The following is a 27121-nucleotide window of genomic DNA, read 5'->3' on the forward strand; positions in this document are numbered from 1 at the left end:
GATAAAGTTAAATATAAACAATATCTACCTAGAAATCAGGCCTTAGAAGGAAAACTCCAACCAAAGGATAATAAAATAAAATAGTTAAACTCATATCAATTAAAATAGTTAAACTCATATCAGCAAAACCAAAATAAGGGAAGTATAAACACACACACACACACACACACACACACACCAACACAACCAACACTACTACCACCACCAAAATAGCAGGAATCAGTAATCATTGGTCATTGATATCTCTCAATATCAACAGTCTCAATTCCCCACTAAAAAGACACAGACTAACAGAATGAATGAGAAAATAGGGTCCATTTTTATGCTGCATCCAAGAATAACACACTTTAACATCAAGGATAGATATTACCTCAGGGTAAAAGGTGGAAAAAAGATATTCCAAGCAAATGTTTCTAAGAAGCAAGCGCACATAGTCATTTTAACATCTAACAAAATAGACTTCAAAGGAGATGAGGACAAACATTTCACACTCATCAAAGAAAAAAACTACCAATATGACATTTCAATTCTTAACCTCTATGTCCCAAATACAAGAGCACCCTCTTTTGTAAAGGAAACACTACTACAGCATATGTTACATATTGACCTTACACACTGATAGTGGGAGATTTGACTACCCCACTCTCACCAATGGACAGGTCATCTAGACAAAAACAAAAACAGAGAAATATTGAAGCTAATATGTTATAAACCAAATGGACCTAACGAAGATTTACAGAACATTCCACCCAAACATAAAATAATATATTATCTTCTTCTCAGCACCTCATGGAACTTTCTTCAACATAGACCACATACTTGGACACAAAGCAGATCTCAACAGATATAGGAAAATTGAAATAGTTCCCTGCATCCTGTCAGACTACCATGGATTAACTGGATATCAACATCAACAGAAACAACAGAAAGCTTACAAACCGTGGAAACAAAACAGCTCTCTAGTGAATGGAAAATGGGTCAAGTCAGAAATAAAGAACAAATTAAAAACTTTCCAAAATTCAATGAAAATCAAAATACAGCACACTCAAACTTATGGCACACAAAGAAAGCAGTGTTAAGAGAAAAGTTAATAGCACTAAGCGCCTTTAAGAAGAAATTGGAGAGATCTCAAACTAGCAAGTTAACAGCTAAAAGCACACCTGAAGGCTCTAGAACAAAAAGAAGCAAATGCACCCAAGAGGAGTTGATGGCAGGAAATAATCAAACTCAGGGCTGAAATCAATAAACTAGAATCAAAGAGAATAGGAAGAATCAATTATACAAAGAGTTGGTTCTTTGAGAATATCAACAAGCTAGTCAAAACGTTACCCAAATGAACTAAAACACAGAGAAAGAATATCCTAATTAAGCCGGGCGTGGTGGCACATGCCTTTAATCCCAGCACTTGGGAGGCAGAGGCAGGAGGATTTCTGAATTCAAGGCCAACCTGGTCTACAAATGAGTTCCAGGACAGCCAGGGCTATACAGAGAAACCCTGTCTCAAAAAAACAAAACAAAACAAACAAACAAACAAAAAAGAATATCCAAATTAACAAAATGCTGGGTTGATAAGATTAACATAGTAAAAATGGCCATCCTACCAAAGGAATCTATAGATTCAATGCAATGTCCATTAAAATTCCAACACAATTATTTACAGATTTTTCAAATGACAATTCTCAATTTCATATGGAAAAGCGAAACAAACAACAAAAACAAAAAAAGAAACAAAACAAAAAAACAAAACAAAAAAACCCAGAAAGCAAAACAACAACAACAAACAGGATAGCTAAGACAATCCTGAATAATAAAAGGACTATGCAGGTATCACCATCCCTGATTTCAAATTGTACTACAGAGCTACAGTAATAAAAACCACATGGTATTGGCATAAAAACAACAATGTTAACCAATGAAATGAAATTGAAGGCCCAGACATTAAATTCACACTCTTATGGGCACCTAATTTTTGATAAAGAAGCCAGAATTATACAATGGAAAAAAGAAAGCATCTTCAACTAATAGTGCTAGTCAGACTGGATGTCTGCATACTGCAGAATGCAAATAGATCTGTACTTATCACCTTACACAAAACTTAATTTCGAGTGGAACAAAGACTTCAACATAAAGTCAGATACACTGAACCTAATAGAGGAGAAAGTGAGGAATAGCCTTGAACACATTGGCACAGGAGACAATTTCTGACCAAAACATGGATAATGTAAGCACTAAGACCAGCAATTAATAAATGGGACCTCATAAAACTGAAAGACTTGAGAGAACCTGACAGCTTCTGGAACAGGCGGAAGCACAGAGGCGCTGAGGCAGCACCCTGTGTGGGCCGGGGACAGCCGGCCACCTTCCGGACCAGAGGACAGGTGCCCGCCCGGCTGGGGAGGCGACCTAAGCCACAGCAGCAGCGGTCGCCATCTTGGTCCGGGACCCGCCGAACTTAGGAAATTAGTCTGAACAGGTGAGAGGGTGCGCCAGAGAACCTGACAGCTTCTGGAACAGGCGGAAGCACAGAGGCGCTGAGGCAGCACCCTGTGTGGGCCGGGGACAGCCGGCCACCTTCCGGACCAGAGGACAGGTGCCCGCCCGGCTGGGGAGGCGACCTAAGCCACAGCAGCAGCGGTCGCCATCTTGGTCCGGGACCCGCCGAACTTAGGAAATTAGTCTGAACAGGTGAGAGGGTGCGCCAGAGAACCTGACAGCTTCTGGAACAGGCGGAAGCACAGAGGCGCTGAGGCAGCACCCTGTGTGGGCCGGGGACAGCCGGCCACCTTCCGGACCAGAGGACAGGTGCCCGCCCGGCTGGGGAGGCGACCTAACCACAGCAGCAGCGGTCGCCATCTTGGTCCGGGACCCGCCGAACTTAGGAAATTAGTCTGAACAGTTGAGAGGGTGCGCCAGAGAACCTGACAGCTTCTGGAACAGGCGGAAGCACAGAGGCGCTGAGGCAGCACCCTTTGTGGGCCACAGACAGCCAGCCACCGTCCGGACCGGAGGACAGGTGCCCGCCCGGCTGGGGAGGCGGCCTAAGCCACAGCAGCAGCGGTCGCCATCTTGGTCCGAGACCCGCCGAACTTAGGAAATTAGTCTGAACAGGTGAGAGGGTGCGCCAGAGAACCTGACAGCTTCTGGAACAGGCAGAAGCACAGAGGCGCTGAGGCAGCACCCTGTGTGGGCCGGGGACAGCCGGCCACCTTCCGGACCGGAGGACAGGTGCCCGCCCGGCTGGGGAGGCGGCCTAAGCCACAGCAGCAGCGGTCGCCATCTTGGTCCCGGGACTCCAAGGAACTTAGGAATTTAGTCTGCTTAGGTGAGAGTCTGTACCACCTGGGAACTGCCAAAGCAACACAGTGTCTGAGAAAGGTCCTGTTTTGGGCCTTCTTCTTCGGCCAGGAGGAGGTCCAAATACAAGATATCTGCGCACCTTCCCTGTAAGAGAGCTTGCCAGCAGAGAGTGCTCTGAGCACTGAAACTCAGAGGAGAGAATCTGTCTCCCAGGTCTGCTGATAGACGGTAACAGAATCACCAGAAGAACAATCTCTAAACAGAGTCAACTATAACTACTAACTCCAGAGATTACCAGATGGCGAAAGGTAAACGGAGGAATCTTACTAACAGGAACCAAGACCACTCACCATCACCAGAACCCAGCACACCCACTTCGCCCAGTCCAGGGAACCCCAACACACCTGAGAACCTAGACCTAGATTTAAAAGCATATCTCATGATGATGGTAGAGGACATCAAGAAGGACTTTAATAAATCACTTAAAGAAATACAGGAGAACACTGCTAAAGAGTTACAAGTCCTTAAAGAAAAACAGGAAAACACAATCAAACAGGTAGAAGTCCTTACAGAAAAAGAGGAAAAAACATACAAACAGGTGATGGAAATGAACAAAACCATACTAGACCTAAAAAGGGAAGTAGACACAATAAAGAAAACTCAAAGCGAGGCAACACTAGAGATAGAAACCCTAGGAAAGAAATCTGGAACCATAGATTTGAGCATCAGCAACAGAATACAAGAGATGGAAGAGAGAATCTCAGGTGCAGAAGATTCCATAGAGAACATCGGCACAACAATCAAAGAAAATGGAAAATGCAAAAAGATCCTAACTCAAAATATCCAGGAAATCCAGGACACAATAAGAAGACCAAACGTACGGATAATAGGAGTGGATGAGAATGAAGATTTTCAACTCAAAGGTCCAGCAAACATCTTCAACAAAATTATTGAAGAAAACTTCCCAAATCTAAAGAATGAGATGCATATGAACATACAAGAAGCCTACAGAACTCCAAATAGACTGGACCAGAAAAGAAATTCCTCCCGACACATAATAATCAGAACATCAAATGCACTAAATAAAGATAGAATACTAAAAGCAGTAAGGGAAAAAGGTCAAGTAACATATAAAGGCAAGCCTATAAGAATTACACCAGATTTTTCACCAGAGACTATGAAAGCCAGAAGAGCCTGGACAGATGTTATACAGACACTAAGAGAACACAAACTGCAGCCCAGGCTACTATGCCCAGCCAAACTCTCAATTATCATAGAGGGAGAAACCAAAGTATTCCACGACAAAACCAAATTCACGCATTATCTATCCACGAATCCAGCCCTTCAAAGGATAATAACAGAAAAAAACCAATACAAGAACGGGAACAACGCCCTAGAAAAAACAAGAAGGTAATCCCTCAACAAACCTAAAAGAAGACAGCCACAAGAACAGAATGCCACCTTTAACAACTAAAATAACAGGAAGCAACAATTACTTTTCCTTAATATCTCTTAACATCAATGGTCTCAACTCGCCAATAAAAAGACATAGACTAACAAACTGGCTACACAAACAAGACCCAACATTTTGCTGCTTACAGGAAACTCATCTCAGAGAAAAAGATAGACACTACCTCAGAATGAAAGGCTGGAAAACAATTTTCCAAGCAAATGGTATGAAGAAACAAGCAGGAGTAGCCATCCTAATATCTGATAAGATTGACTTCCAACCCAAAGTCATCAAAAAAGACAAGGAGGGACACTTCATTCTCATCAAAGGTAAAATCCTCCAAGAGGAACTCTCAATTCTGAATATCTATGCTCCAAATACAAGAGCAGCCACATTCACTAAAGAAACTTTAGTAAAGCTCAAAGCACACATTGCGCCTCACACAATAATAGTGGGAGACTTCAACACACCACTTTCACCAATGGACAGATCATGGAAACAGAAACTAAACAGGGACACACTGAAACTAACAGAAGTGATGAAACAAATGGATCTGACAGATATCTACAGAACATTTTATCCTAAAACAAAAGGATATACCTTCTTCTCAGCACCTCATGGTACCTTCTCCAAAATTGACCACATAATAGGTCACAAATCAGGCCTCAACAGATTCAAAAATATTGAAATTGTCCCATGTATCCTATCAGATCACCATGCACTAAGGCTGATCTTCAATAACAAAATAAATAACAGAAAGCCAACATTCACATGGAAACTGAACAACACTCTTCTCAATGATACCTTGGTCAAGGAAGGAATAAAGAAAGAAATTAAAGACTTTTTAGAGTTTAATGAAAATGAAGCCACAACGTACCCAAACCTTTGGGACACAATGAAAGCATTTCTAAGAGGGAAACTCATAGCTATGAGTGCCTTCAAGAAAAAACGGGAGAGAGCACATACTAGGAGCTTGACAACACATCTAAAAGCTCTAGAAAAAAAGGAAGCAAATTCACCCAAGAGGAGTAGATGGCAGGAAATAATCAAACTCAGGGGTGAAATCAACCAAGTGGAAACAAGAAGAACTATTCAAAGAATTAACCAAACGAGGAGTTGGTTCTTTGAGAAAATCAACAAGATAGATAAACCCTTAGCTACACTCACTAAAGGGCACAGGGACAAAATCCTAATTAACAAAATCAGAAATGAAAAGGGAGACATAACAACAGATCCTGAAGAAATCCAAAACACCATCAGATCCTTCTACAAAAGGCTATACTCAACAAAACTGGAAAACCTGGACGAAATGGACAAATTTCTGGACAGATACCAGGTACCAAAGTTGAATCAGGATCAAGTTGACCTTCTAAACAGTCCCATATCCCCTAAAGAAATAGAAGCAGTTATTAATGGTCTCCCAGCCAAAAAAAGCCCAGGACCAGACGGGTTTAGTGCAGAGTTCTATCAGACCTTCAAAGAAGATCTAACTCCAGTTCTGCACAAACTTTTTCACAAGATAGAAGTAGAAGGTATTCTACCCAACTCATTTTATGAAGCCACTATTACTCTGATACCTAAACCACAGAAAGATCCAACAAAGATAGAGAACTTCAGACCAATTTCTCTTATGAACATCGATGCAAAAATCCTTAATAAAATTCTCGCTAACCGAATCCAAGAACACATTAAAGCAATCATCCATCCTGACCAAGTAGGTTTTATTCCAGGGATGCAGGGATGGTTTAATATACGAAAATCCATCAATGTAATCCATTATATAAACAAACTCAAAGACAAAAACCACATGATCATCTCCTTAGATGCAGAAAAAGCATTTGACAAGATCCAACACCCATTCATGATAAAAGTTCTGGAAAGATCAGGAATTCAAGGCCAATACCTAAACATGATAAAAGCAATCTACAGCAAACCAGTAGCCAACATCAAAGTAAATGGAGAGAAGCTGGAAGCAATCCCACTAAAATCAGGGACTAGACAAGGCTGCCCACTTTCTCCCTACCTTTTCAACATAGTACTTGAAGTATTAGCCAGAGCCATTCGACAACAAAAGGAGATCAAGGGGATACAAATTGGAAAAGAGGAAGTCAAAATATCACTTTTTGCAGATGATATGATAGTATATATAAGTGACCCTAAAAATTCCAACAGAGAACTCCTAAACCTGATAAACAGCTTCGGTGAAGTAGCTGGATATAAAATTAACTCAAACAAGTCAATGGCCTTTCTCTACACAAAGAATAAACAGGCTGAGAAAGAAATTAGGGAAACAACACCCTTCTCAATAGCCACAAATAATATAAAATATCTCGGCGTGACTCTAACGAAGGAAGTGAAAGATCTGTATGATAAAAACTTCAAGTCCCTGAAGAAAGAAATTAAAGAAGATCTCAGAAGATGGAAAGATCTCCCATGCTCATGGATTGGCAGGACCAACATTGTAAAAATGGCTATCTTGCCAAAAGCAATCTACAGATTCAATGCAATCCCCATTAAAATTCCAACTCAATTCTTCAACGAATTAGAAGGAGCAATTTGCAAATTCATCTGGAATAACAAAAAACCGAGGATAGCAAAAACTCTTCTCAAGGATAAAAGAACCTCTGGTGGAGTCACCATGCCTGACCTAAAGCTTTACTACAGAGCAATTGTGATAAAAACTGCATGGTACTGGTATAGAGACAGACAAGTGGACCAATGGAATAGAATTGAAGACCCAGAAATGAACCCACACACCTATGGTCACTTGATCTTCGACAAGGGAGCCAAAACCATCCAGTGGAAGAAAGACAGCATTTTCAACAATTGGTGCTGGCACAACTGGTTGTTATCATGTAGAAGAATGCGAATCGATCCATACTTATCTCCTTGTACTAAGGTCAAATCTAAGTGGATCAAGGAACTTCACATAAAACCAGAGACACTGAAACTTATAGAGGAGAAAGTGGGGAAAAGCCTTGAAGAAATGGGCACAGGGGAAAAATTCCTGAACAGAACAGCAATGGCTTGTGCTGTAAGATCGAGAATTGACAAATGGGACCTAATGAAACTCCAAAGTTTCTGCAAGGCAAAAGACACTGTCTATAAGACAAAAAGACCACCAACAGACTGGGAAAGGATCTTTACCTATCCTAAATCAGATAGGGGACTAATATCCAACATATATAAAGAACTCAAGAAGGTGGACCTCAGAAAATCAAATAACCCCCTTAAAAAATGGGGCTCAGAACTGAACAAAGAATTCTCACCTGAGGAATACCGAATGGCAGAGAAGCACCTGAAAAAATGTTCAACATCCTTAATCATCAGGGAAATGCAAATCAAAACAACCCTGAGATTCCACCTCACACCAGTGAGAATGGCTAAGATCAAAAATTCAGGTGACAGCAGATGCTGGCGAGGATGTGGAGAAAGAGGAACACTCCTCCATTGTTGGTGGGATTGCAGGCTTGTACAACCACTCTGGAAATCAGTCTGGCGGTTCCTCAGAAAATTGGACATAGTACTACCGGAGGATCCAGCAATACCTCTCCTGGGCATATATCCAGAAGAAGCCCCAACTGGTAAGAAGGACACATGCTCCACTATGTTCATAGCAGCCTTATTTATAATAGCCAGAAACTGGAAAGAACCCAGATGCCCCTCAACAGAGGAATGGATACAGAAAATGTGGTACATCTACACAATGGAGTACTACTCAGCTATTAAAAAGAATGAATTTATGAAATTCCTAGCCAAATGGATGGACCTGGAGAGCATCATCCTGAGTGAGGTAACACAATCACAAAGGAACTCACACAATATGTACTCACTGATAAGTGGATACTAGCCCAAAACCTAGGATACCCACGATATAAGATACAATTTCCTAAACACATGAAACTCAAGAAAAATGAAGACTGAAGTGTGGACACTAGGCCCCTCCTTAGAAGTGGGAACAAAACACCCATGGAAGGAGTTACAGAAACAAAGTTTGGAGCTGAGATGAAAGGATGGACCATGTAGAGACTGCCATATCCAGGGATCCACCCCATAATCAGCATCCAAACGCTGACACCATTGCATATACTAGCAAGATTTTATCGAAAGGACCCAGATGTAGCTGTCTCTTGTGAGACTATGCCGGGGCCTAGCAAACACAGAAGTGGATGCTCACAGTCAGCTAATGGATGGATCACAGGGCTCCCAATGGAGGAGCTAGAGAAAGTACCCAAGGAGCTAAAGGGATCTTCAACCCTATAGGTGGAACAACATTATGAACTAACCAGTACCCCTGAGCTCTTGACTCTAGCTGCATATGTATCAAAAGATGGCCTAGTCGGCCATCACTGGAAAGAGAGGCCCATTGGACACGCAGACTTTGTGTGCCCCGGTACAGGGGAACGCCAGGGCCAAAGGGGGGGAGTGGGTGGGTAGGGGAGTGGGGGTGGGTGGGTAAGGGGGACTTTTGGTATAGCATTGGAAATGTAAATGAGCTAAATACCTAATAAAAAATGGAAAAAAAAAAAACTGAAAGACTTCTGTAAGGCAAAGGACAACATCAATTGTAAAATAGGGCAGCCCACAGAATGGGAAAATGCTGTGGATAGGGGCTAGTTATATTTGAAGTTAATTCCGTTCTCCTATGAGTGGCTTCCAACAAGGAATGAGTCAGTACTCAGGTGATTTCCAGTAAACCTGCTTCCCACCTTAATTTGTAAAATAAAGGAGAGCCGATGATTGGGCAATTAAAAGGGAAGGTGGAGTGGAAGGTGGGAGAGAGAAAAAGGAGAAAATGGGAGAGAGGACACAGAAGAGGAGGAAGAAGAAGAAAAGCAGAGCTCTAAGGGGTCTCATAGATGTGGAAGATGGTAGTGAAGCCGTAGATCTGCCCAATGTAGGTGCGCAGCATGTTGTGTTTTCATTGCTGGGCCATATTTGGGCTGGAGATTTCCGGAAACAGGAAAAGAATTTCACCAACTTCGCATCTGATAAAGAACTAATATCAATAAGCTTTGTCTCAAAAAAAAACCCCAAATAATCCAGTTAAAATGAGGTACAGATCTAATTTTCAACAGAAGAATCTCAACTGGCCGAGAAACAAGAGAAATATTGGACATCTTTATCCTTGAAGGAAAAGCAAATCAAAACTACTTTGAGATTCCATCTTGTGAGAATGGCTAAGATCAATAACACAAGTGACCGCTTTTGATGGCAAGGATGTGGAACAGTGGGTACGCTCCTCCACAGCTGTACAATTTTGCTGTCCCACCAGCAATGGATGAGTGTCCCCTTGCTTCACATCCTTACCAGCTGTTATTGACTCTGGCCATTCTTATTGGTATAAAATGAAATTACAGAGTCGTTTTGATTTGTATTCCCCTTAATGTCTAAGGATGTTGAATATTTTTACACTGATTATGTTTAATAAGTGAACAAAAGAAATATATAAAAACCCACAAATAGAAACTTGCAAATAAAAATAATTATATGAAATCTAATTTAACATTATCAATTCATGAAGTTGCAGCACAGAATTAACCCATCAGTTAGTATACTATATAAAATGGTTGAAGTACATGTCATGATTTTATTGAAAATTAATTACATGATATATAGATTCAAGTTTTATAAATATTAATTTGAAATAGGTTGCAATTATATTTTTTATTTTATTTACTTACTCACTTTACATCCCATTCACTGGTACCCTCCCAGTCATATCCTCCCACCATCCCTCCCCATTTCCCTCCCCTTCTCCTCTGAGCATGTGGGGAGCCCCTGGGTATCCCCCCTACCCTGGCACATCAAGTCTCCGAGGCTAGGTGCTTCCTCTCCCCCTGAGACCAGACAAGGCATCTCAGCTAGAATAATATATCCCAAGGACAGGCAACAGCTTTTGGGATAGCCCAGCTCCATTTGTTCCAGACCCTCATGAAGACCAAGCTACACATCTGCTACATATGTGTGGGGAGGCATAGGTCCAGACAGTTCTTTGGTTGGTAGTTCTGTCTATGAGAACTCCAAGGATCCAGGTTAGTTGACTCTGTTGGTCTTCCTGAGAAGTTCCTATCCCCCTTCAGGCCTGCCATCCTTTCCCCTATTCTTCCATAAGAGTCCCTGAGTTCCATCCACTGTTTGGCTGTGGTTATCTGCATCTGTCTGAGTCAGCTTCTGGGAGGAGCCTCTCAGAGGACAGTCATGCTAGGTTCCTGTGTGCAAGCATAATGGAGTATCATTAATCGTGTCAGGGTTTGGTGTTTGCCCATAGGATGGGTCTCAAGTTGGGGCAGTTATTGGTTGGGCATTCTCTTGGTTTCTGCTCCATCCCCTGTCCCTGCATTCCTTGTAGACAGGATACATTTTGGTTTGAAAAATTTGAGGGTGGGTTGATAGCCCTATTGCTCCACTGGAGTTCCTGCCTGGCTACAGGGGGTGGCCTCTTCAGACTCCATATCCCCAATTCTGTGAGTCACAGCTATGGTCACCCCCAGTGATTCTTGGGTGCCATCCTTAAGTGCATCTTCATTTGAATTTCCTCTTTTGAAAATTCTGTTTAGATCTGTACTCCACTTTTAATTGAGTTGTACTCTTGATGTTAAGATTTTTTTGTTTTATTTATTAGGAAAACTTTCTTCCCATTCTGTAGCCTGCTGCTTTGGCCAAATGACAGTGCCCTTTGCCATGCAGACACTTTATAAGTTCATGAGGTCCCACTTATTGTTGATCTGAGTGCCTGTGCTAACAGTGTCTGTTCAGAAAGTCTTTTCCCATGCCAATGAGTTCAGAACTATTCTCCAATCTCTCCTCCATCAACTGAACAAGTCTTCCCTAGCAAGTGTCTTCTCTGGATGGCACTTGACAGTACTCCTGAGGGCCATTTCCAAATGAAGCCACCAATGACACACAAACACAAAATCATGGCACAGACACAGCATCACAGGGTGACAACTGAAAGGTGGCTGCGTCCCCTTATCTAACCTTAACTGAAGTACAAATGTTAGAAAATTTTTAGAAAATTGGCTATTCTTCTGCATGTCTGAATGACGATCACAAAGGGCAGTAGTTCTTGACTTGGGGAAAATAAGTGACTTCGACTGGGTAACTGAATTTACAATTCTGAGTCTCCAAATAATAAAAATAGGCATCAATTTGTGATGAAAAATTCAACAATGTCAATAAAGCTGTTTTTAATGAAAATGGCAGACAGTGGAAAATGGCTCAATAGGATTGTGGTCATTTATTTCTCATTTCTGCCCCCTGGTGGATGATAAGGTCCTAAGCACAAAGGAAAGTCGGAAATGTATGTGATATTTTGTGTCACATGGAGGGAGATAAGCAACTAAAGGACACACATCCGTTTTGGGAGTCTGTGCAGTTCTTTTTTGGTCAAGAAATGCTTTTGCAATATGACAAATATTTTTAAGATGAGTGGCAAAAATATAATTATTCCACTGTAGCCTACACACTTGCCTTGATACAGTTGAGTAATGTAATAGAATACCAGCCTCATTTACAAACTAAATATAACATTTGGAGATATAAGCTACTTACTTTATTACCAACCAGTGACAACTGGTCACTTCAAATAGGTGATCAACTCACAGAACTGCACACAGCTTCACCCAGCAAAGCAGTTCCTTTGTCTACAACAAAATAGTGTGTAAAACATCAAGCTCACCAGTCTTTGGTGCATCTCTCTTGAGATTCTGACCAAAGCACTTCAGTCACCAAATGATGGCCATTTCCACCCACCACCCAAATTTCAGAATTAGCAAACAAAATTCTTAAGCATATGGATCCACAGTCCTGAGAAAAACTGGATAGTGACACAACCCAAGAACTGCAGAACTGGCTGGGCCATGCCACCCCTAGAAGTACCTCCTGGTTTTACTAGAATAATAATGTCTTTCTTCCCCTTTCAAAGATCCATTTTCCTTTATTAATTATGTAACTAACATTTCTCCCAAACGTATTTCAGAAATAAGATGTGGTCTAATTATGCTCTTAGAACTCTGAATTTACTTTAGATAATTTGCAGGTTTTGGTAACACACATGCATCCTTTTTACACAATAAGTTTCCCCTGGGATCAACAGCCTTCAACTTGCTGACCATATTCTATTAAGAAATCTACTGAAATCCAAAACAATATACTGGGAAGATAACTGCTTGGAAAAGGAGGAAGGAGAGATCAGACAATGCTAGCAATCACGGGATCTAAATATAACATCTGGGTTTTACTTTCTCTTTAAATGAGCTTGGCTACTCAGCCAGAAATACATGTTGGCATAAGTTGAGTTTCCTGGCTGCTAAAATTTGGAAAGTGTTGTTAAACAGTACCATGAAAAACAAGAGTCTCCTCATTCTGCAGCTTAAACGTTGCCATCTCACCAGAAGCTGTGTTTAGATAAGCAGCTTCAGCTGTTGCAGGGTTTTGAGTAAGACAAGCAATCATTTTTCTTAGCCCAGTCATGTTTAATCCAGGGTTCTGAGGTGTTGGACACCGAATGGACACTAAAGATCAACCTGAGACATTGGCTCTGGGTTTGTTGTCAGAATCTTATGGAAGTTTGTAAAAATGGAAGCAAGTTTCATTAAGAAAAATTACACAAAAGTGAGAAATTGAGGAAAAGTGAGAAAATCAAGGAAAAATAAAACTTTAGAGAGAGGACTTCCATTCATCCAGGAAAGGAGGGAAAAGTTGTGGAATTCCTTTGTTGCAAGTTAAATGTCCGTGATAGAAACTTGACCAGGGCTGAGGTAAGCTCTATTAGGATTGGTCCATTCTCTGGGCTAACGTGGACCAGAGCCAATAGGGCATGTCTTTTTGGCCCAACCAAGGAGATAATCATGCTCTGTTCATGGGATGCTGATCCTGTTATGGACAGTTGAAGCCCTACAATGTCTTGACTCCATCTTTGCTAGAGTTTTGCTTGACACTATTGGTCATTTGGTTGGCATCACTACTGTCTGACCTTAGCTGGTGTCTCTAGTGTTGCTAATTACACTAAGGTCTCCTTGTTCCCACATTCATATGACAAGCATGTAGCTTTACTGTGGAAAAAGAGTTAATGATCACAGTCAACAAGATGTAGCTGTAGATTTTCTTGGTTATCCCACATTTAGCTATTTGGGGTAGTCTGAGGTGGTCTCTTCCGCAGAAGCCTCTCATTAGAAGCCTTTCTGACTGACAATTTAATGTTACCATCAGCTGCATTAGAAACAAGAAAATAAAGGCATAAAATCTGTGCATGTCTTTCACTGGCTTTGGGGATGTGTGTGAGTGAGTGTGTGTGTGTGTGTGTGTGTGTGTGTGTGTGTGTGTGTGTTTCCACTCAGGCTCCTGCCTTCTTATCTATTGAAGTACCTCACTCATGTGCTTCACTATTCCAAATATTCCCTTGTTAACCCTTAATCTTCCTTTTAACCTCAGCCTTGGTGTGATATGTCAACAATTTAAAAGTTTTTACCAGGGTGTTTTTTAAATCTTATGACCCACAGGAGGATAGCTACTGCATCAGAACCACCTTAGTTCTTCCTGGCTAGGACACTGCTACTTTTGATTGGTGCTACATCCACTCCAGTGGAGTCTGCTTGACAGGTTTTAGGAACCTGGAAGCAGTCCTGAGGCAAAGAGTTTCATGGAAACTTAGCCTCCTGGAAACTTGGTACTCCCATAGCACATACACTCAAAACCTGTCCCCAAGTTAATCTGGTGTATAGGTCCGTGTGCTCTCTTTCAGTATTGTTTTATTATAAGTGCCTTTAAGGATTGATTTTGACATATAGCTAAGCCTTCACCAGTGTTCCAATGTCCTAGAAAGTCCTTGAAGCTGACACTGAGCTTGGAATTCAGTAAGAATGTTACCTATTCAGTAACACTCAAATTTACTTCTAGTAGAGACAGTGAAAATAATCAGGCATTACAATTAACTTGAATAGAGCTAGAAAGCTCAGGGCTAGTCTACATAGTAATTACTTAGGGCAATAGCCAAGTCACACCCAAACACGGGAATACACAATGGCCTAGGAAATAGGTGGGTTGTAGTATATTATTCATGAAAGGGTTAGTAGAATGGAATTCCCCTGGTGCAGGTTTTTCACTAGGCCCAGAGGAATAGCATAATCAGGTATTTACTAAAGGAGCCCTGGTGGTGGGTTTAACAATAGACTAGCATTGCATCAGAGCATTCACCTGGTTCCTGTGTTTAGCTGATTTTAATTAAGGGTTGTTCCTATTCTCAGTTGTAAACAAGGCCTGGCTCCTGCCATCTTTTTATGTGTGCATTTTTTTGTTTTGTTTTGTGTTAAGGACCAGTGTACCTTGATGGATGTATTCACCTAGCCTTCTTGTTTTTCTTCTGTAATATAAGACTGGTGCTTGCTTTGTGAAAGTACATCCAGATACAGCACTCCCTTGTGTTCTTATTTGCTTGTCATTCGCCATCTCCTTGCTCACCTGTAACCAGAACCTCGTTCCCTGCAGATCGGAGACCCAATTGAGGTTCGTCTGTAGAAGATTGCTAATTGCTTTATAAGGCAATATAGAATATTTGCAAGTTTCAACGTTCAGGTCCAACTGTCAACAAAGTCCCCTGCCCCACCTCTCCCCAGAGCAAAGAGCATTCCTTATGATGATTTCACATGTGAGATGGTTGGGGACATCACCATCACACATTGACCATGCTGCTCCAAGCCTTCAAAGCACCTTTCTTCAGCCTCATCAGTACCTACCACTCCCATTTCCAACAGTCCTTGTGCCCCACCTTGATGGAACCCTAGAGATCACAAGGCAGATGCTGGGTTTTTCTTGCGCAGCTTCCTAGACATCACTAGGTCAGCTCTGCCATGCCAGGACTTCTGGAACTTCGAGACCACCTCCAAAACACACAGAAACCCCCCTTCCATGAAAGGTCCCCAGCATCTCACTGTTAGGCATACCTCTGGACTTGACACAGGAAGGAACTGAGAACAAGCTGGCTCTTTAGGGTAATGCTGGGCAGACTTGCGGGGAGGGACTCCTGGTTTGATTCCAAGGTCTCAGGCAAGTTCTCTCACCTACCTCAGCCAGTCTGTAAAACTGGCCCATAGTACAAGCAGAAGGAAACACTGAGCAGAAGTGATACGATGCAACCCAAGCTACTGCAAGGCAGAACATAGAGCAGTTCTCAAAGGTTGAGTGAGTGTCATCCTAGGAAGCACTGAGGAGACCTGGGCACTTTAGAATGGGGAGGTACCCATCAGCTGCTGGAGAAAAGTGAGCCAGGAGGTCTAGGAAGCAAGCTCAGGAAATGCAGATTTATTGACAGCATAGAGGATCAGCAGTGGACTGTATGCTGTCATCTCATTTCTACAGTAAAGCAGGGGAGACTGACCAATATCCTTTATGTACCTTCACCCAGCTTCCTCAAACATCCCGACTGTCCTGTCTAAATATCTGCAAGCTGTGTCAGGAGTCTGGAAAACCAGATGGGTCTTTTTTGTTTGTTTTGTTTTGTTTTGTTTTTTTACCATTGGTTTTGTTTTTGTGGTGCTGGGGATGAAACCCAGGGCCTTGTACATGCCAGACCAGGGTTCTATAACTGGGCTACAATACTCAGATGACTTTCAAAACATAAGTAACATGTTGCTTTTGCCCATTTTAGTAAGAATAATACTAAAGTCATTAACCGTCCTTATAATTCTTTGTTTCACAACTAGAAATGCTTTGATTTGAGATCCTTTGCATCTGTTTTCACACAAGAAAAATGAGAGACTATTAGCAGCCTTAGTGTCTCTATGTGACATCTGCCCACAAAACCCTTCCACACCCGGAGACTCAACTGGACTCCTCAGTGCCTTGCTATATCCAAGCACCTGCAGCCATTTTAGCTGACTGACCCCTCACCCACCTTCATGGCTTCAGGTGCCTGAACTGCCATTACACAGGCTTGAATCCAGCCCTAGAACTGTCAGAAAGGCCCTAGAAATGGCAAAAGGAACTGGCAGAGGGGAGCTGGTGCTCAGGGCTACCCACTGTGGCTCAGAAACTGTCCACTATTGGGCAGGATCAGGAAAGTGAGCACCTGTCCTGTGATGGATTTTCTCTCATGCGTAGAGGCTTATATAGTCCACAACCACTCAAAGGTGGAGGGTCATTGCCCTCTCAACCAATGGTGAGTGAAACAGAGTCTGAAGAAAAGAGGGCGAGAGTAAAGGACTCTCAAAGTGGCAGGGAAGATAAGTGTAATGCTTCACAGGGAAGAAGAAACAGCTTCCTAAGCCAAAGATAGTAAAAAGGACTTCTGAGCTGAAATAACACTGGGAAAACTGATGTCCTTTGGACTTTCTTGCTCTTAAGGCCCTTTGACCTTTTGTGGATCATAGCCACTCTCAAGCAAAGGAACTCAGGGAAGGCATGACCCTGGCTCATCTGAGATCCCATGTGTTTGTTTAAGACAGGGCGTTTTGTATCCCAGGATGGCCTCAGACTCCCTATGTAATAAAAAATAACCTTAACCTCCTGATCCTCCTACCTCTCCCTCCCCCGTGTTGGCATTAAAGGTGTGTAGCACTAATGCCTAGCTTTATTTGGTACTGATGATGGAAACCAGGGCCCTCTGCATGCTACAGAAGCATCGTACTAAGAACACTCACAACCCATGAGATTTGTAATTTGTAAAAATACATAATTTGATTTGTAAAATAAATGCGCCTTTCATAGCATAGTGTAACTCAGTGTGATGCAAAGTGTCTGACAGCCAGTAAATGGAAGCCCGTTGGCAAGAAGAGGGCTGATAAAAGCAGTGACATCTGCCTTGGGTCTTCTCCACATCCACATACCTACAACTGACCTGACGCATGCCCTAAGATGGTCCCACCTACAGACACAGTAAATTGAAATATCCTTTGTATAGATAGCTTCTATAGTTATTAATAAACTTGAGTCAGGCTTTGAGGGCTTTTCCCAGTTAAAGCACAATGATTCTGGGTGCCAGGGACTGATGGGAGAGAGAGCTGTAAGTTTCTCTAGGAAATTCCCTGATGAAATTATCTCTTCTGTGATTTACAGGCACATGTTATCTCCAAAGATTACAAGTACTTTAGAAATGGAGGAAATGTTTTATTATCATGTTTGTGCATGCACTTGTGCCCGTGCCACAGTATGCCTAGAGATATCAGGACAAGCAAGGATTGAGTCCTGGTTTGCTCGTTCCACAGTGGGTTCCAGGGATCTAACTCAGGTGGTTAGGCTTGCAAATGGCAAGCACTTTCCAGCTGAGCTTTCTTGCCAGCCATGTTTTACTTCCTGACCAGTGAAAGCGCTGCATAACTTCAAGACAACTCAAGAATGCCAGTTTTATCTCTTCTTGGTACCACTGTTTAGCTAATGAAACATAAGCCAGACGTTTTCTACTTTGGTGTAGATGTAAACAGTAAAGATGTAAATGCCCTCATTTAGAGATGAACCTTAGTATTTTATTGACCTAAGGATGGGTGGATTGATGGCTCCAAGGTGATCTTGGCCAAACTCGGCACGTGGTCTATCACTGAGTTACCTCCAGCCTTGAAGACCTATCATAGTCTCTAGACTATTTGACAGGTTTATTTCATAAGTTTCCCTTAAATGATTTCCTTGTACATTTTCATTTAAATAATTCTTATAAAAATAACTGTGATAGTTTTTATTGAATATGTCCTTAGGATGTCAGACAATGTAGATATAGGACGTAGAAATGTAGATATATTTCTCTGAAATGTGCAGTATCAAAATGAGAACATTTATGTGACACACAAAGATCTGTTTTTATAACCAAATACTTATAGTTAATTACTCGGTGATCCTTCCTTGTTCAACAACAGCTGGGCATCAATCTCATTCATTGCCTGCATAGGGCCTCTCTCAACGATGAGCTCCTTACCCGGCTCCTCAGGAAGGAGGAATCTTGTCTCCTCAGGAGGGAGGAAGCTTGACTCGTCGGTTAAGACTGTTTGATTGGAGCCTGCAGAAAAATCCATAGGTTTAGATTTTGACCTTCTTGTCCTTGATCGCCTCATCTCTGAAGAATTGTGGACCCAATAAGAGTTGCTGTCTGCACTTTTCGAAAAAGATGTATCTGACACACCTTCTGTTGGATGGAAGTAAGATAGAGTTGCCAGCTCTGGGTTGATGGAGTATTGACTCTCATAACTTTTGTCACTAAAAAGAGAACACACACCAAGAGTAGTCTTTAGTTGTATAGACTTATGACTCAAATCAGAAGTTACAACACAAATGGATTATGTCCAATGTGTTACTTAATTAATGCAAATGATATAGTTTTTCTTTCATTATAGTTATATTGTACTTAATCCTCTTGTGAATAAACTAGCAATATCTGGTGTATGCAGCCTATATCAAACTGCAATATTAGAACTTAAAAGCCAATTAATAAAAGTTACCTTAATTAATAAATGCTTACCAAGAAACACAAAGGGAAGTTGAATTAGGGGGAATAAACATCTAACGTTACAGGTTTTAATGGATCAGAGAAATACATCATCAAAGCAACACAGTCAAAAGAACAATATTAATGATAATTATGAACATTAAAAAGCAACTGTGTGCCTTCCAGCCCACCATCTGCACCTGAGAGCTGAGACTGTCCACAGCCCACTGTGCACAGGTCCTGCCAGGAGAGACCTGTTCTCCCAGGAGTGTTTTTCATTCCCAGGCTCAGAGGTGAGATAGCCACTTTCTCTCCAATAACTGATGGAGCTGGGCTTCGAGGAGCACATGGGGCCCAAGAACAGTGAAGCGGCTAGGACAGGATCATTCCAGTCACCATCTGCACACAGAGCTTGAGTTGTTCCAGAGCCCTCTGTACACAAGTTGTGCCAGGAAAGAACTGGTCTCCTGGGAGTGCTGACACAAACTTACAGACCCACAGGAGGAACAAGCTCCAGCCAGAGCAGCAAGAACACCTAACACCAGAGAGAACCAGATGGCGAAAGACAAATACAAGAATCTTACCAACAGAAACCACGACGACTTGGCACCATCAGAACCCAGTTCTCCTACCATTTCAAGTCCTGGATACACCAACACACAGGAAAAGCAAGATGTGGATTTAAAAATCATATCTCATGATGCTGATATCAAGAAGGACATAGATAACTCCCTTAAAGAAATACAGGAGAACACAAGCAAATATGTAGAAGCCCTTAAAGAAGAAATTTAAAAATCTCTTGAAGAATTACAGAACACAGGTAAACAGCTAGAAGCCTTTAAAGAGGAAACACAAAAATCCCCTAAAGAATAACAAGAAAACACAACCAAACAGGTGAAGGAATTGAACAAAACCATCCAGGATCTAAAAATGTAAGTAGAAACAATAAACAAATCACAAAGGAAGACAATTCTGGAGATAGAAAACCCACAAAAGAGATCAGGAGACATAGATGCAAGCACCCCCAGGAGAATACAAGAGATAGAAGAGAGAAGCTCAGGCACAGAAGATACCAAAGAAAACATTGACACAACAATCAAAGAAAATGCAAAATGCAAAAAGCTCCTAACTCAAAACTTCCAGGAAATCCAGGACAAAATGAGAAGACCAAACCTAAGGATAATAGGTGTAGAAAAGAGCTAAGTTCCCAACTTAAAGGGCCAGTAAATATCTTCAACAAAATTATAGAAGAGAACTTCCCTAACCTAAAGAAAGAGATGCCCATGAACACACAAGAAGCCTACAGAATGCCAAATATATTGGATCAGAAAAGAAATTTCTCCTGTCACATAATAATCAAAATACCAAATGCACTAAACAAAGAAAGACTATTACAAGCAGTAAGGGAAAAAGGTCAAGTAACATATAAAGGCAGACCTATCAGAATTACACCAGACTTCTTGCCAGAGACTATGAAAGCTAGAAGATCCTGGGCAGATGTCATACAGACCCTAAGAGAACACAAATTTGAGCCCAGGCTACTATGCCCAGCAAAACTCTCAATTACCATACATGGAGAAACCAAGATATTCCATGACAAAAACAAATTTACACAATATCTCTCCACAAATCCAGCCCTTCAAAGGGTAATAAATGAAAAACTCCAACATAAGGAGGGAAACTATACTCTAGAAAAAGCAAGAAAATAATCTTTTAACAAACCAAAATGAAGATAACCACAAAAAAACATAATTCCACTTCTAACAACAAAAATAACAGGAAGCAACAATCATTTTTCCTTAATGTCTCTTAATATCAGTGCCGTCAAATCCCCAATAAAAAGACATAGACTAACAGACTGGATACATAAACAGGACCCATTTTGCTACATACAGGGAACCCACTTCATTAACAAAGACAGACAATACCTCAGAGTAAAAGACTGGAAAACAATTCTCCAAGAAACAAGCTGAAGTAGCCATTCTAATATTGAATAAAATGGACTTTCAACCTAAAGTTATCAAAATAGACAAGAAAGGACACTTCATACCTATCAAAGGAAAAATCTACTGAGAAGAACTCTCTATTCTGAACATCTATGCTCCAAATGCAAGGGCACCCACATTAATTTTTTAAAAATATTTATTTTTTTTGTTATATGAAGAGGGTGTCAGATCTTGTTAGGGATGGTTGTGAGCCACCATGTGGTTGCTGGGATTTGAACTCAGGACCTTTGGAAGAGCAGTTGGTGCTCTTAACTGTCTGAGCCATCTCTCCAACCCATGGGCACCCACGTTCATAAAAGAAACTTTTTTTAATTCTCAAAGCACACATTGCACCACACACAATAATAGTGGGAGACTTCAGCAATGGAACACCCGACTCTCAGCAATGGAAACAGAAACTAAACAGAGAAATGGTGAAACTAACAGAAGTTATGAAACAAATGGATTTAACAGATATCTATAGAACATTTTACCCTAAAACAAAAGAATATATCTTCTTCGCACACCTCACAGTACCTTCTCCAAAATTGACCTATAATCGGTTACAAAACAGGCCTCAACAGACACAAGAAGATTGAAATAATCCCATGCATGCTATCAGATCACCATGGTCTAAGGCTGGTCTTCAATAAGAACATAAACAATAGAAATCCCACATACACGTGGAAGCTGAACAATACTCTACTCAGTGATAACTTGGTCAAGGGAGAAATAAAGAAAGAAATTAAAGACTTTTTGGAATTTAATGAAAATGAAGCCACAATATACCCAAACTTATTTTCCTGAACAGAACACCAATAGCTTATGCTCTAAGATCAAGAACTGACAAATGGGACCTCGTAAAATTACAAAGCTTCTGTAAGGCAAAGGACACTGTCAATAGGGCAAAATGGTGACCAACAGATTGGGAAAAGATCTTTACCAATCCTACATCTGATAGAGGGCTAATATCCAATATATACAAAGAACTGAAGAAGTTAGTCTCCAGAGAACCAAATAACCCTATTAAAAATTGGGTACAGAGCTAAACAAAGAATTCTTAACTGAGGAATATCAAATGGCTGAGAAGGACCTATAGAAATGTTCAACATCCTTAAACATCAGGGAAATGCAAATCAAAACAACCCTGAGATTCCACCTCACACCAGTCAGAATGGCTAAGATCAAAAACTCAGATGACAGCAGATGCTGGCAAAGTTATGGAGAAAGAGGAACACTCCTCCATTGCTGGTGGGATTGCAAGCTGGTACAACCACTCTGGAAATCAGTTTGGCAGTTCCTCAAAAAATTGGACATAGTACTACTGGAGGACCCAGCAATACCACTCCTGAGCATATACTCAGAAGATGCTCCAATATGTAATAAGGACACATGTTCCACTATTTTCATAGCAGCCTTATTTATAATAGCCAGGAGCTGAAAACAACCCAGATGTCCATCAACAGAGGAATATCCAGAAAATGTGATATATTTACACAATGGAGTACTAGTCAGCTATTAAAAACAATGAATTTATGAAATTCTTAGGCAAATGGATGGAACTAGAAAATATCATCCTGAGGTAACCCAGTCACAAAAGCACACACGATATACACTAACTGATAAGTGGATATTAGCCCAGAGGCTCAGAATACCCAAGATATAATTAATAAACTACATGAAACTCAAGAAGAAGGGAGACCAAAGTGTGAATACTTTGATCCTTCTTAGGAGGGGGAACAAAATACCCATGGAAGGGGTTACATAGACAAAGTGTGGAGCAGAGTCTAAAGGAATGACCATCCAGAGACTGCCCGACCTGGGGATCCATCCCATATACAATCACCAAACCCAGACACTATTGTGGATGCCAACAAGTGCTTGCTGACAGAGCCTATTATAGCTGTCTACTGAGAGGCTCTGCCAGTGCCTCACAAATACAGAGGTGAATGCTTGCAGCCTACCATTGAACTGAGCACAGGATCTCCAATGAAGGAGCTAGAGAAAGGACCCATGGAGCTGAAAGGGTTTGCAGCCCCATAGGAGGAACAACAATACGAACTAACCAGTACCCCCAGAGCTCCCAGGGACTAAACCACCAACTAAAGAGTACACATGGTGAGACTCATGGCTCCAGCTGCATATGTAGCAGAGGATGGCCTAGTTGGTCATCAATAGGAGGAGAGGCCCTTGGTCCTGTGAAGGCTCTATGCCCCAGTGCAGGGGAATGCCAGGGCCAGGAAGCAGGAGTGGGTGGGTTGGTGAGCAGGGGGAGAGGGGAGGGGATAAGGGGCTTTCAGAAAGGTGATTACAATCGAAATGTAAATAAAGAAAATATCTAATTAAGAAAATGTTAAAAAAAATTGTGTGGGGTTGTTTAAAGTAATCTATGATAGTGTACAAAAAAAGTTATAAAGAGATCAATCAGGCCCTCAGGTTCAAATGGAATTTAATATTTTTATAAGAAAATAGAAATTATTATTTAAAACAAATGTCTAAGCCTCAAGGCATAAAATTGCAGATTTTCTGTCTGTTTCGAGGTCTTAAGCAAGGCTACCAAAAAATTAAAAATGTAAAATCCCGAGGCAGAAGCACAGAGGGGCTGAGGCAGCACCCTGTGTGGGCCGGGGACAGCTGGCCACCTTCCGGACCGGAGGACAGGTGCCCGCCCGGCTGGGGAGGCGACCTAAGCCACAGCAGCAGCGGTCGCCATCTTGGTCCGGGACCCGCCGAACTTAGGAAATTAGTCTGAACAGGTGAGAGGGTGCGCCAGAGAACCTGACAGCTTCTGGAACAGGCGGAAGCACAGAGGCGCTGAGGCAGCACCCTGTGTGGGCCGGGGACAGCCGGCCACCTTCCGGACCAGAGGACAGGTGCCCGCCCGGCTGGGGAGGCGACCTAACCACAGCAGCAGCGGTCGCCATCTTGGTCCGGGACCCGCCGAACTTAGGAAATTAGTCTGAACAGGTGAGAGGGTGCGCCAGAGAACCTGACAGCTTCTGGAACAGGCGGAAGCACAGAGGCGCTGAGGCAGCACCCTGTGTGGGCCGGGGACAGCCGGCCACCTTCCGGACCAGAGGACAGGTGCCCGCCCGGCTGGGGAGGCGACCTAAGCCACAGCAGCAGCGGTCGCCTTCTTGGTCCGGGACCCGCCGAACTTAGGAAATTAGTCTGAACAGTTGAGAGGGTGCGCCAGAGAACCTGACAGCTTCTGGAACAGGCGGAAGCACAGAGGCGCTGAGGCAGCACCCTTTGTGGGCCACAGACAGCCAGCCACCGTCCGGACCGGAGGACAGGTGCCCGCCCGGCTGGGGAGGCGGCCTAAGCCACAGCAGCAGCGGTCGCCATCTTGGTCCGAGACCCGCCGAACTTAGGAAATTAGTCTGAACAGGTGAGAGGGTGCGCCAGAGAACCTGACAGCTTCTGGAACAGGCAGAAGCACAGAGGCGCTGAGGCAGCACCCTGTGTGGGCCGGGGACAGCCGGCCACCTTCCGGACCGGAGGACAGGTGCCCGCCCGGCTGGGGAGGCGGCCTAAGCCACAGCAGCAGCGGTCGCCATCTTGGTCCCGGGACTCCAAGGAACTTAGGAATTTAGTCTGCTTAGGTGAGAGTCTGTACCACCTGGGAACTGCCAAAGCAACACAGTGTCTGAGAAAGGTCCTGTTTTGGGCCTTCTTCTTCGGCCAGGAGGAGGTCCAAATACAAGATATCTGCGCACCTTCCCTGTAAGAGAGCTTGCCAGCAGAGAGTGCTCTGAGCACTGAAACTCAGAGGAGAGAATCTGTCTCCCAGGTCTGCTGATAGACGGTAACAGAATCACCAGAAGAACAATCTCTAAACAGAGTCAACTATAACTACTAACTCCAGAGATTACCAGATGGCGAAAGGTAAACGGAGGAATCTTACTAACAGGAACCAAGACCACTCACCATCACCAGAACCCAGCACACCCACTTCGCCCAGTCCAGGGAACCCCAACACACCTGAGAACCTAGACCTAGATTTAAAAGCATATCTCATGATGATGGTAGAGGACATCAAGAAGGACTTTAATAAATCACTTAAAGAAATACAGGAGAACACTGCTAAAGAGTTACAAGTCCTTAAAGAAAAACAGGAAAACACAATCAAACAGGTAGAAGTCCTTACAGAAAAAGAGGAAAAAACATACAAACAGGTGATGGAAATGAACAAAACCATACTAGACCTAAAAAGGGAAGTAGACACAATAAAGAAAACTCAAAGCGAGGCAACACTAGAGATAGAAACCCTAGGAAAGAAATCTGGAACCATAGATTTGAGCATCAGCAACAGAATACAAGAGATGGAAGAGAGAATCTCAGGTGCAGAAGATTCCATAGAGAACATCGGCACAACAATCAAAGAAAATGGAAAATGCAAAAAGATCCTAACTCAAAATATCCAGGAAATCCAGGACACAATAAGAAGACCAAACGTACGGATAATAGGAGTGGATGAGAATGAAGATTTTCAACTCAAAGGTCCAGCAAACATCTTCAACAAAATTATTGAAGAAAACTTCCCAAATCTAAAGAATGAGATGCATATGAACATACAAGAAGCCTACAGAACTCCAAATAGACTGGACCAGAAAAGAAATTCCTCCCGACACATAATAATCAGAACATCAAATGCACTAAATAAAGATAGAATACTAAAAGCAGTAAGGGAAAAAGGTCAAGTAACATATAAAGGCAAGCCTATCAGAATTACACCAGATTTTTCACCAGAGACTATGAAAGCCAGAAGAGCCTGGACAGATGTTATACAGACACTAAGAGAACACAAACTGCAGCCCAGGCTACTATACCCAGCCAAACTCTCAATTATCATAGAGGGAGAAACCAAAGTATTCCACGACAAAACCAAATTCACGCATTATCTCTCCACGAATCCAGCCCTTCAAAGGATAATAACAGAAAAAAACCAATACAAGAACGGGAACAACGCCCTAGAAAAAACAAGAAGGTAATCCCTCAACAAACCTAAAAGAAGACAGCCACAAGAACAGAATGCCACCTTTAACAACTAAAATAACAGGAAGCAACAATTACTTTTCCTTAATATCTCTTAACATCAATGGTCTCAACTCGCCAATAAAAAGACATAGACTAACAAACTGGCTACACAAACAAGACCCAACATTTTGCTGCTTACAGGAAACTCATCTCAGAGAAAAAGATAGACACTACCTCAGAATGAAAGGCTGGAAAACAATTTTCCAAGCAAATGGTATGAAGAAACAAGCAGGAGTAGCCATCCTAATATCTGATAAGATTGACTTCCAACCCAAAGTCATCAAAAAAGACAAGGAGGGACACTTCATTCTCATCAAAGGTAAAATCCTCCAAGAGGAACTCTCAATTCTGAATATCTATGCTCCAAATACAAGAGCAGCCACATTCACTAAAGAAACTTTAGTAAAGCTCAAAGCACACATTGCGCCTCACACAATAATAGTGGGAGACTTCAACACACCACTTTCACCAATGGACAGATCATGGAAACAGAAACTAAACAGGGACACACTGAAACTAACAGAAGTGATGAAACAAATGGATCTGACAGATATCTACAGAACATTTTACCCTAAAACAAAAGGATATACCTTCTTCTCAGCACCTCATGGTACCTTCTCCAAAATTGACCACATAATAGGTCACAAATCAGGCCTCAACAGATTCAAAAATATTGAAATTGTCCCATGTATCCTATCAGATCACCATGCACTAAGGCTGATCTTCAATAACAAAATAAATAACAGAAAGCCAACATTCACATGGAAACTGAACAACACTCTTCTCAATGATACCTTGGTCAAGGAAGGAATAAAGAAAGAAATTAAAGACTTTTTAGAGTTTAATGAAAATGAAGCCACAACGTACCCAAACCTTTGGGACACAATGAAAGCATTTCTAAGAGGGAAACTCATAGCTATGAGTGCCTTCAAGAAAAAA

General features: G+C 42.0%; 1 protein-coding gene across 3 annotated transcripts in view; it reads right to left on the bottom strand.

The window, feature by feature from the left end:
* The window catches only part of Eqtn (equatorin, sperm acrosome associated), a 54257-nt gene that overhangs the window by 13197 nt on the left and 13939 nt on the right, over positions 1–27121 (bottom strand). Inside the window, exons 8-9 of one of the 3 annotated variants that reach the window (NM_001290623.1) lie at positions 18855–18928; positions 18374–18731 (exon numbers count right to left, since the gene is read on the bottom strand). In NM_001290623.1, the coding sequence (NP_001277552.1) occupies positions 18556–18731; positions 18855–18928 (250 nt within the window). In that variant the 3' untranslated portion in view covers positions 18374–18555. Of the gene's footprint in view, positions 1–18373; positions 18929–27121 lie in introns of those variants that run through there. The other 2 variants (XM_006503333.4, NM_027089.4) reach the window with 2 other exon arrangements.

This window comes from Mus musculus, chromosome 4 (genome assembly GCF_000001635.26).
Source record: "Mus musculus strain C57BL/6J chromosome 4, GRCm38.p6 C57BL/6J".
In the NCBI taxonomy this organism is placed as follows: Eukaryota; Metazoa; Chordata; class Mammalia; order Rodentia; family Muridae; genus Mus; species Mus musculus.